The sequence below is a fragment of the Oncorhynchus mykiss genome, chromosome 7, assembly GCF_013265735.2.
Source record: "Oncorhynchus mykiss isolate Arlee chromosome 7, USDA_OmykA_1.1, whole genome shotgun sequence".
Taxonomy (NCBI): domain Eukaryota; kingdom Metazoa; phylum Chordata; class Actinopteri; order Salmoniformes; family Salmonidae; genus Oncorhynchus; species Oncorhynchus mykiss.
Window position 1 is genome coordinate 50,749,796 of NC_048571.1, and position 12,118 is coordinate 50,761,913.

Below are 12,118 nucleotides of genomic sequence, written 5' to 3' on the forward strand. Positions count from 1 at the left end.
CCTCAGCTGTAGATCTCTGCAGTTCATCCCGAGTGATCATGGGCCTCTTGGCTGCATCTCTGATCAGTCTTCTCCTTGTATGAGCTGAAAGTTTAGAGGGACGGCCAGGTCTTGGTAGATTTGCAGTGGTCTGATACTCCTTCCATTTCAATATTATCGCTTGCACAGTGCTCCTTGGGATGTTTAAAGCTTGGGAAATCGTTTTGTATCCAAATCCGGCTTTAAACTTCTTCACAACAGTATTTCGGACCTGCCTGGTGTGTTCCTTGTTCTTCATGATGCTCTCTGCGCTTTTAACGGACCTCTGAGACTATCACAGTGCAGGTGCATTTATACGGAGACTTGATTACACACAGGTGGATTGTATTTATCATCATTAGTCATTTAGGTCAACATTGGATCATTCAGAGATCCTCACTGAACTTCTGGAGAGAGTTTGCTGCACTGAAAGTAAAGGGGCTGAATAATTTTGCACGCCCAATTTTTCAGTTTTTGAAGTGTTAAAAAAGTTTGAAATATCCAATAAATGTCGTTCCACTTCATGATTGTGTCCCACTTGTTGTTGATTCTTCACAAAAAAATACAGTTTTATATCTTTATGTTTGAAGCCTGAAATGTGGCAAAAGGTCGCAAAGTTCAAGGGGGCCGAATACTTTCGCAAGGCACTGTACATTTGTGATTGGGTCAAATGAACTGACCCTTATTAAGTTTTCAGCCACGGACCAGGGTTCTGGAAACAGTTGTAATGATGTGGGTTTGATTTCAGATGGGACCAAGAGTAGTTGACTTGTTCCCAATGTGTTAGTGTTTGCCTGGGAGGAGAGGAGACGAGAGGCAGTCTGGCCTGGTGTCAGGGGGGTGAGGGACTGAACAGGATCTGCTGACCTCAGAGAGGTCATATCAGGGTCCTCGCTCAGTCAACCACAGCGGTTGTCAAGTGTTGGCCAAGTGTGTACATGTTATGAAGGAAAGAGAGATTCCTTCAGGTCTAGAACTTCTAGGCTACATATCAAGGCTGGGTTTGAACAGATATGAGACCACCAAACTATAGTGGCATTGCCTCAGAATGTGTGTGTGTATTTTGTTTGCACACATGTATATGTCCTGTGCAAATGACTAGGCTTCCCTTTCCTCCTGTCCTCACCACCCCCCACAGGAGACTCAAGTGAACCCGACGAGCACCCTTCCGTGCGCCCCTACGCCCTACGTGAGAACGCCCCGTCCTATGGTGTGATCAACGCGTCGTCATCCACCACGGACGGCTCTCAGCAGACACACACACACCTCAGCCGTCCTCCCACAGAGGAGGACCCCCTGGGACCTCTAGCTGATAACTGGGAGATGGCCTACACCGAGAACGGAGAGGTCTACTTTATAGAGTACGTACCCTACCGGATGTACACCCTACACCCTGTTCTATGTACCCTCTGTACCCTTACCATACACCGAGAACGGAGAGTCTACTTCATAGAGTACAACATACCCTACACCTCGTAACACACCATGGAACATATCCTACACCCAGTAACACACCATGGAACATATCCTACACCCAGTAACACACCATGGAACATATCCTACACCCAGTAACACACCATGGAACATATCCTACACCCAGTAACACACCATGGAACATATCCTACACCCAGTAACACACCATGGAACATATCCTACACCCAGTAACACACCATGGAACATATCCTACACCCAGTAACACACCATGGAACATATCCTACACCCAGTAACACACCATGGAACATATCTTACACCCAGTAACACACCATGGAACATATCCTACACCCAGTAACACACCATGGAACATATCTTACACCCAGTAACACACCATGGAACATATCCTACACCCAGTAACACACCATGGAACATATCTTACACCCAGTAACACACCATGGAACATATCCTACACCCAGTAACACACCATGGAACATATCCTACACCCAGTAACACACCATGGAACATATCCTACACCCAGTAACACACCATGGAACATATCTTACACCCAGTAACACACCATGGAACATATCCTACACCCAGTAACACACCATGGAACATATCCTACACCCAGTAACACACCATGGAACATATCCTAAATGGCTCTATACCAGCATCCATTATAGTATTTCAGGTAGTATCTTCTCAAGAAAAGATTGTACTTCCACTTTCCATCTTTTTTGCAAAAAGACTATTCCTTTTTATCCTTCTCATTGTTTCATGTTATGTGTATATTGGTTTTATGGTTGTTACTGTTTTTAATGTTGTTTTTTAATGTAGAACCCTGACTTGAACCTTTAATACATTGGAAGTTGTGATACTTGCCTTGAGTCTGATTTACTTCACAGTGTGTATCATATTTATCCGTCGAAGTGAGGATGTTTTTCAGACAGTGAGTCTTTGATGACTTCCCAGTCAGAACAATGTGTCTGTCTGGCTGTCTTACTCTGTCTTGTGTGTCTATCTATAGCCACAACACAAAGACCACATCCTGGATCGACCCCCGCTGCCTCAACAAACCCCCTAAACCCCTGGAAGAATGTGAAGACGACGGTACGTCCACCACAGACTGTGTGTGTGTTTGTGAATGCATGTGTGTGTGTTTGTGAATGCATGTGTGTGTGTTTGTGAATGCATGTGTGTGTGTGTTTGTGAATGCATGTGTGTGTGTTTGTGAATGCATGTGTTTGTGAATGCATGTGTTTGTGAATGCATGTGTGTGTGTGTTTGTGAATGCATGTGTGTGTGTTTGTGAATGCATGTGTGTGTGTTTGTGAATGCATGTGTTTGTGTTTGTGAATGCATGTGTTTGTGTTTGTGAATGCATGTGTTTGTGTTTGTGAATGCATGTGTTTGTGTTTGTGAATGCATGTGTTTGTGAATGCATGTGTTTGTGAATGCATGTCTGTGTGTTTGTGAATGCATGTGTTTGTGAATGCATTTGTGTGTGTTTGTGAATGCATGTGTGTCTGTGTTTGTGAATGCATGTGTGTGTGTTTGTGAATGCATGTGTGTGTGTTTGTGAATGCATGTGTTTGTGTTTGTGAATGCATGTGTTTGTGTTTGTGAATGCATGTGTTTGTGTTTGTGAATGCATGTGTTTGTGTTTGTGAATGCATGTGTTTGTGAATGCATGTGTTTGTGAATGCATGTCTGTGTGTTTGTGAATGCATGTGTTTGTGAATGCATTTGTGTGTGTTTGTGAATGCATGTGTGTCTGTGTTTGTGAATGCATGTGTTTGTGAATGCATGTGTTTGTGAATGCATGTGTGTGTGTGTTTGTGAATGCATGTGTGTGTGTGTGTTTGTGAATGCATGTGTGTGTGTGTTTGTGAATGCATGTGTGTGTGTGTTTGTGAATGCATGTGTGTTTGTGAATGCTTGCATGTGTGTTTGGGAATGCATGCATGTGTGTGTGTTTGGGAATGCATGCATGTGTGTGTGTGTTTGTGAATGCATGTGTGTGTGTGTTTGTGAATGCATGTGTGTGTGTGTTTGTGAATGCATGTGTGTGTGTGTTTGTGAATGCATGTATGTGTGTGTGTGTGTGTGTTTGTGAATGCATGTGTGTGTGTGTGTTTGTGAATGCACGTGTGTGTGTGTTTGTGAATGCATGTGTGTGTGTGTTTGTGAATGCATGTGTGTGTGTGTGTTTTTGAATGCATGTGTGTTTGTGAATGCATGTGTGTGTGTTTGTAAATGCATGTGTGTGTGTCGGGGAAATTGTGTATTCACTGTCTTGTTTGTTTGTCTGTTGACTCGTTTGTGTGGAGAGGGAACCGTGCAGAATCAGATGCATGTCTGTCAGATCAGATCATTGTTCAATGAGTGGCCTGCAGATGGCACACTTGAGCCACCGTAATGTGAGATGAGACGAGACACGTTAATATTCTGATCTCGTGTGCTGCCTGCCACCCTGCCTGCCTGCCTGCCTGCCTGCGCTCACGTCTGAGCAAGACGCCCCCCGGCAGCCTGAAGGACTGACTGGATCATTCGCATCATCTATCATAAATAAATAATGTACCTTGTCCTACAGAGGAGTGTCCGCCCACCCACACAAAACACTAGCGTTTCAACTGCCTCTCCCCTCCCCTCCCCCTGCCATGTGTCCTCTCAATGTGTTCTGTGGTCCTTGTATTGAGATATCTCTATAGGTTCAATCCTCTCAAGCTGCTGCTAGAGGACACATAGGATACAGATATGATTCATATTGCCAAGCATATGGTGCATGAACTACAATTCATATTTAGTGGCAGCTGTTTTCACCCACCCCAATCTCAGATGGTCCTTATTAAAGTGTACAGGTAACTGCCAAAATACAGGAAACACCAACATAAAGTGTCTTAATAGGGCGATGGGCCACCATGAACCAGGACATCTTCAATGCTCCTTGGCATAGGTTCTACAAGTGTCTGGAACTCTATTGGAGGGATGAGACACCATTCTTTCACGAGAAATTCCATAATTTGGTGTTTGTTGATGTTGGTGGAAAACACTGTCTCAGGCGCCGCTCCAGAATCTCCCGGAAGTGTTCAATTAGGTTGATATTGGTGACTGAGACACACACACAAACACACACACACAAACACACACACACACACACACACACACACACACACACACACACACACACACACACAACCTGTAAACCCCCTATGTCCCTTTGAGACCCCTCTTTCAAAGTCATTAAGATCTCTTCTAGCCATGGGAGCCAAAATAATGGGAAACTGGGTATTTTTATACATGACCCAAAGCATGATGGGATGCTTACTTAACTCAGGAACCACACCTGTGTGGAAGCAGCCGTTTTCAATATACTTTGTATCCTTGATTTACTCAAGTGTTTATTTCTCTTTGGCAGTTTCCTGTATGTCTGTCTGTGTGGTATGACTCATGTATTTCACATAAATGCACCTACAGTACAGTATGCACCTGGTATGAAACAGTGCCACCCAATGGGGAAGTAGAAAGCTCTTCAGAGATATGTTCTTTGTGCTTAACAGACTGTGGCTAATATAGAGCGATGAGCTATTGTCATGGTGCATGTAGGGATTTAGTATAGATTTACACCTTACAAACCATTTGAACTAATTAGTCACGGTTAGCAGTCATGATTCCGGACACATTATGGTTTTTACAGTGTATGGAGCCAAGTGTTGCTGCTCTCTCGGCTTGCTTGAGGCTTAAATTCAAAATCAATCACTAACCCTCTGCTGCTCTCACTCTCTTTCTCTCCCCCCTCTCACTCTCCTCTCCTCCCCCGGTTCCTCCACCCATGGTCTGCTGGTGTTCTCCTGGTGAAGAAGGGGTACACACAGAAGAGATGGACAGTGAGCTAGGTAGGGCTGTCTCCCCTCTCCCCTGCTGTGTATTATGGGAAAACTGTCTTATTACAGCGCATAACACCTCTCCCTTTCGTCTTAGGGGGTGTAAACATGTAATCAAACGCTTTATAACACCTGGGCTGTGAAAGACGTGTGTGCGTTCATCTACGTTCCTGTGTGTCTGCTGAGCAGGCAGTTGTTACTGTACTCGCCCGGCCAGCCAGCATGCAGTAACACAGAGAGAACCATTCACGAGGGGCACATTGGCGTGATGATCATTTCCTAATGGGCCTCTCATTCAAATGGACCTCTCACTCTCATGCCCCATCATTCCATCCACTGTTGCTGATATTATAACAGAGAGCACTTTACCCACCACTGTCTGCCGGTCCGTCAGTCTCTGGAGCCAGAGGGAGGCTAACAGCCATGGCTCTGAGATGGGCTCTGATAACTGCTGCCTACTATTTTATTTCAATGGTGAATGCATCGGTGAATAGTCAAAGTTCTCGAGAGTCATCCATGTCTGAAGATTTTTGTTCTAGGCTGTTAATCAGATGGCTCTTTTTTAACAAATCTAACGCAATGGTAAGTCTTAGGACTGATGCTAGTGCTATAGATTGGTGGGGGTGTCAGAAATATTTTTGCTATTTTCACAACCAGAATTCTAGCCGCAGGAGCTGGCGGTGGCTTGAAAGGGCTGAGTTCTGATGAATAAACAAGATGGTGTGTCGAGGCTTGACCCCCTCACTGGCTGTTCAGAACGTGCTCCGTGGTAAATATGTGGTTGCTTCAACTTATGAATGTACAGTCTTTTGTGTATTATGTTGTCATCAAACGCCAATTCCAATGTTAGTCCGTTCTAGCCTAGTTTGTTAAATAGCCGACAGAAACTAAATAAAGTAATATCAGCCTGTCCCATATTTGCTCAATATGTTGAACATGTTTGCAGTCCACATTGTTCTAAGGGATTGTATGTTTTCAATGTGGAAATATATTGTTAACATAGCATTCACACTGATAGAGGACTACTGTAAAATGCACCATCTGAGCCATGGACATGCCAAACGTCGTCAATAACCAACATTACATTTCCTATCGATAAGACCTAAAAAGGCTGTCTAAATACAGTTACAGGCACCATAATTGCTCCCCTTTGCTCATATAATATTATGCCTAAGACCGCGTAGACTATGGAGGGTTTTACGCGCATCCAAACTTTTCTCAAAAGCTGGAAAAAGATCCAAAATAAAGAAAAGGCTGGAATGTCCACTCACCATTATACTGCTCCAAAATATAGATAGACAGACAGATAGATGGATTGATAGATCCTACCATCACTGTTGATATGGCCAGTAGTGACTTTGCCACGTGAAAGGTGAACAAACAGGCAAATATATCCTACAAGCAGATTCAGCGCCACAGACAATGATCAGAATTCACGCGATTTGACTGAACGAAAGTAGGAGATGCGTTTTTTGACAAAATGATCAACTAAGCAGTCTTTTTAAATAACGTGATATTCCTAAAAAGGCTGAGTCCAAACTTTTCACTGAAGCTGGACAAAAATAATGTTTAAAGGCCCAATGCAGCTGTTTTCATATCAATATTAAATCCTTTCTGGGTAACAAGTACGCTACAGTAACAGGTTTCCATTAAAATGGGGAAAAGTAGCTTTTTTAGTAAACTATTTCTCAAGCAACAATTTCGCTAGGATTTCCTGGGAGTGGTCTAGCTGTTGTTGGCAGGGAGGTTTGGAACTCTCTTTTGTTATTGGTCTATTAACCAATCAACTTACCGCATGGTGATGTCGCCCATGCAAACCTACTGATTAGAAGATCTTGTGTAGATTGTATTCTCACCCAGCAACTATCAGGAAATAACACTGATCATATTTTTTTCACACATTTGCAGTGTTAGTTCCATCAGCTGTTGTACAATATGAAATATAAAACCATTTGAACTGCAATGGGCCTTTAATAAAACATTGGTGACGTACATAAGGCTAGTGTGTGTGCACCTCCGCTGGAAAAATCTATTCCACAACCAATTGCTTTACGTTAAGACCATCTTTTGGTCGGTCTTATGTATCCCTAGTTGCGATGACTGAAATTGGCATACTGGCACACTTTTTTAGTACACACCTAGAATATTTCCACACCTCAGCACCAGCAAGCTGATGTTAGACAGGTAAATTGCCGAACCTGGTGCAAAGGGTGGACAATGCCAGTGCACCAGTTTTTACATGACGAAATTGCAAACTAAGGTGCGTTTGACAATTGCGCCTCAGCAGCCAGCCGAAAATAGAGCCCAGAGATTGATTTAGACTGGGGAACCAGGTGTGTGCAATACCAGGTTAATCAGTGATATCAGTTGATCAATTAATTGCCAAGGAGTCGTGCACCCCTGGGTTAAGGTTAGGTCTGAGGTAAGTGAGGGTAAGCTGATCCTAGACCAGTGTTTTGCCTCTGAGATGCTCTCCTCCATGTTGTGAACAGCAGCATCCCTTCTTCATACCACTGCTCAGATTGGATGAACACAGTCAATATGTATCGATTGTGAAATCCGATACATGGAGAAAAAGGCAATTACTCCAGTTGTGTATAGGACAGCAGATGTATGGCCCCGGTTGTGCAACCCCTCGCTCAGGAGAAATCAAATAGTCAGGAAGACCGAATGAGATGCAAACAGTTTAATAGGCAATTTGTCACCCGAGTCCCCCTTGAGCTGGAGTGTGCATGGGCGTTGGCCGGGGAACGTGGAGCGGGGGAGTTTTTTTGGATACGTGTCAGATTCGTCCCACTGCAGCCACTCCGTATCAGCAAGGCCAGTCGTGACATGAGGGCTCTGGCGTCTGGCGATAATATCACACAGACAGATCTCTTTCAGGAATACAGCCACTCTGGTGTGAAATAAGGTGAATGATTAGACTTTACAGTCAGGTGCTACTGGCTCAAGGTTGACTGTTTCCCTGCAGAACATCTGAGAAAAAGAAACCCTAGTCTGTGTATTGTGAACGATCCGAACACACCACCACCACCTTAATTCCTTGCCTCCACATCCACTAAAGCTGGTTGAGGGGTAGTGAGTGTACACCACTCGTCAGAATACAGACTGAGGTAACTAGGGATAATGACATGCAGCGCTGATAATGCCAGCAGAGTCAATCAGTCACAGACATCTGTTTGTAACCAATTATAGCCCTCTGACATGTCTCTATACATTTAGCATTTTAGTCAATTAGCAGACACGGGACTTACATGAGCATAGGGTTAAGTGAAGTGCCTTGCTCAAGGGAACATCAACAGAATTTTCACTTAGTTGTCCCGGGGATTCAAACCAGCGACCTTTAGGTTACTGGCCCAATGCTCTAACCGTTAGGCTACCTGCTGCCGTCATAGCCATTAGTACAGTAGCTAGTAGCTAGCTAGCTCTGTCTCCAATATTTTAATCACACTGTATACTGAGACATAATGAGACTGTATCAATGTAGCAGCCTTTACAGCTGAGTAGTCCATGTCTAGATCCAGTCTGTCCTGATTTTTGCCTGTGTTGTCAGGCCACACTCAGCATTGATGTCAGGGCAGATAAACGCGTGTGTGTGTGTGTCTGAAAGAAAGGTTTCTTGGGGAGAATGCATCCTTAATGAATTTGACCACAGTGAGTAATACAGGATCAAGGACATCCAGTTGTTGACGGTCTCCAATGCCATGTGACATAGACAGTGGTAAACCAATCAAGGACAACACTGAATACCATTCTATACACATCTACGTTAAGGATGTCAGTCGCGTTATACGTCCGATTCCCTTACTGCCATGAACAATAAGAAAACAACATTTCTTCACCGTGACATTTTTAAACTGCAAACCACAATTGAAACGCTGTCCACATTTAGACCGCCACCCCCTTACCACCAGCTCCTCTTCTCCATCTGTGCGCGGGGTTGATCGTGATTGGTCAAAGCCCCCCTGTAGTTCTTTATCTGATGTGTTAAATGTCAGCCGTGTCCTGCCAGGAGCCAGGTCCAGACAGCCTCTCTAGTGTTGTTCACTCCCAGGTGACTGACAGGCCGTGTGTGGAAGGAAAAGGTCTTTACGACACCATCTCTAACATCCTGCTTTTTCCACCTCTCTCTATGTCCCATCCAGAGCTGCCAACAGGCTGGGAGAAAATAGAGGACCCAGTCTACGGGCTTTACTATGTGGAGTAAGTAGTGACACACACCTCCGGATGTATCTGTTGCATGTCTCACTACCTCACTGTACTGTACATTCAGAAGCATTTCACACTGGGCAGTGGTCCAGACTATGCAGAACAACATCAAATGCAGTACACCAGACGGCTGTTATTTTGGTCTAGTCTGTTATGGTAAAAATAGGCCATTTGTTGCTGTCATGATCATTTAGAAACATGTAATTTCTCATCTAGTGGGAGACCCTTGGGCCTGTGCATTAATATGAATGCATTCATATGTTTTGATGTTGTTCAAAGCAATACCTTAGAGGCAGGGGCTCAGTTTTTTTTTTTTTTGTCTTAGATTTTTCAATATATATTATTCCTATTCTTTTCCTGTTTACTGCATAATTTCCCAGCATGTTTCTGTACTGTTTGAAGTGTAATTTCCTTACGGTGCGGTGTACTGCTCTCCTAATTCCCTGCTGGGTTTGTGGAATGACGTGTTTTGGTGGTGTTGTTAACCTCCTGAAGCAGTGTTCTTTTGTGATTGTGTGATGCGGTTGATATTCAGGCCTCATCGTCTCTGTCTCGTCGGCTCCAACAGAGCACTGTGTGTACCAGACTTGACTTCCCTGACTTAAGCCCTGGCTCCTGGAGCATTGGCCACCAGAGACTTTTTTTTCTAATTGTGTGTTGTGTTAACTCCCTCACTACTGCTTCTCTGTATCTCTTTCTCCCTCTCCATCCCTCACTACTGCCTCTCTGTATCTCCCTCTCATCCCTCACTACTGCCTCTCTCTTTCTCCCTCTCCATCCCTCACTACTGCCTCTCTGTATCTCCCTCTCATCCCTCACTACTGCCTCTCTGTATCTCCCTCTCATCCCTCACTACTGCCTCTCTCTTTCTCCCTCTCCATCCCTCACTACTGCCTCTCTCTTTCTCCCTCTCCATCCCTCACTACTGTCTCTCTCTTTCTCCCACTCCATCCCTCACTACTGCCTCTCTGTATCTCCCTCTCCATCCCTCACTACTGCCTCTCTGTATCTCCCTCTCCATCCCTCACTACTGCCTCTCTGTATCTCCCTCTCCATCCATCACTACTGCCTCTCTGTATCTCCCTCTCCATCCCTCACTACTGCCTCTCTCTTTCTCCCTCTCCATCCCTCACTACTGCCTCTCTCTTTCTCCCTCTCCATCCCTCACTACTGCCTCTCTGTATCTCCCTCTCCATCCCTCACTACTGCCTCTCTCTTTCTCCCTCTCCATCCCTCACTACTGCCTCTCTGTATCTCCCTCTCCATCCCTCACTACTGCCTCTCTCTTTCTCCCTCTCCATCCCTCACTACTGCCTCTCTGTATCTCCCTCTCCATCCCTCACTACTGCCTCTCTGTATCTCCCTCTCCATCCCTCACTACTGCCTCTCTCTTTCTCCCTCTCCATCCCTTGCCTCACCTTTTTTGACTGACTTCTAGTCTTATTTCTCTCATACACATGTATTTCCTGTCATCAACCCCTTGTTCTTTTATTTTATTTTGCTGACTCCAATTAATTATCTTTCTACGTTCCTGTGTCTTTGTCCTCCATCTCTCCCTCTCTTCCTCCCTTTCTCAGTCACATCAACAGGAAGACCCAGTATGAGAACCCTATACAGGAAGCTAAGCGGCGGAAGCAGCTCGAGCAACAGCAGCCACCAGAAGGTGAGCGCTACATCCGAGGTTCGTTTCCAGCCCCGCCGGGCGTCATTCCTTTCTTTCTCCATGTCTGTGATTGTGTCTGTCTGTCTTTCTGCCCTGCTCTCTTCTCTTTCTGCCCTGCTCTCTTCTCTTTCTGCCCTCCTCTCTTCTCTTTCTGCCCTGCTCTCTTCTCTTTCTGCCCTGCTCTCTTCTCTTCTCTTTCTGCCCTGCACTCTTCTCTTTCTGTCCTGCTCTCTTCTCTTCTCTTCTCTTTCTGCCCTGCTCTTTCTGCCCTGCTCTCTTCTCTTCTCTTTCTGCCCTGCTCTCTTCTCTTCACTTTCTGCCCTGCTCTCTTCTCTTCACTTTCTGCCCTGCTCTCTTCTCTTCTCTTTCTGCCCTGCTCTCTTCTCTTCTCTTTCTGCCCTGCTCTCTTCTCTTCTCTTTCTGCCCTGCTCTCTTCTCTTTCTGCCCTGCTCTCTTCTCTTTCTGCCCTGCTCTTTCTGCCCTGCTCTCTTCTCTTTCTGCCCTGCTCTCTTCTCTTTCTGCCCTGCTCTCTTCTCTTCACTTTCTGCCCTGCTCTCTTCTCCTCACTTTCTGCCCTGCTCTCTTCTCTTCTCTTTCTGCCCTGCTCTCTTCTCTTCTCTTCTCTTTCTGCCCTGCTCTCTTCTCTTCTCTTCTCTTTCTGCCCTGCTCTCTTCTCTTCTCTTTCTGCCCTGCTCTCTTCTCTTCTCTTTCTGCCCTGCTCTCTTCTCTTCTCTTTCTGCCCTGCTCTCTTCTCTTCTCTTTCTGCCCTGCTCTCTTCTCTTCTCTTTCTGCACTGTTCTCTTCTCTTCTCTTTCTGCCCTGCTCTCTTCTCTTCTCTTCTCTTTCTGCCCTGCTCTCTTCTCTTCTCTTTCTGCCCTGCTCTCTTCTCTTCTCTTTCTGCCCTGCTCTC

General features: G+C 45.1%; 1 protein-coding gene across 8 annotated transcripts in view; it reads left to right on the forward strand.

Annotated features, from left to right (window-relative positions):
- magi1b (membrane associated guanylate kinase, WW and PDZ domain containing 1b) overlaps positions 1-12,118 on the forward strand; it is a 201,436-nt gene that overhangs the window by 152,604 nt on the left and 36,714 nt on the right. For 6 of the 8 annotated variants that reach the window (XM_036983448.1, XM_036983452.1, XM_036983450.1 and 3 more), the window contains 5 exons: positions 1,157-1,379; positions 2,480-2,562; positions 5,313-5,348; positions 9,482-9,539; positions 11,123-11,226. In XM_036983448.1, the coding sequence (XP_036839343.1) occupies positions 1,157-1,379; positions 2,480-2,562; positions 5,313-5,348; positions 9,482-9,539; positions 11,123-11,226 (504 nt within the window). The remainder of the gene's footprint in view (positions 1-1,156; positions 1,380-2,479; positions 2,563-5,312; positions 5,349-9,481; positions 9,540-11,122; positions 11,227-12,118) is intronic. The other 2 variants (XM_036983451.1, XM_036983456.1) reach the window with 1 other exon arrangement.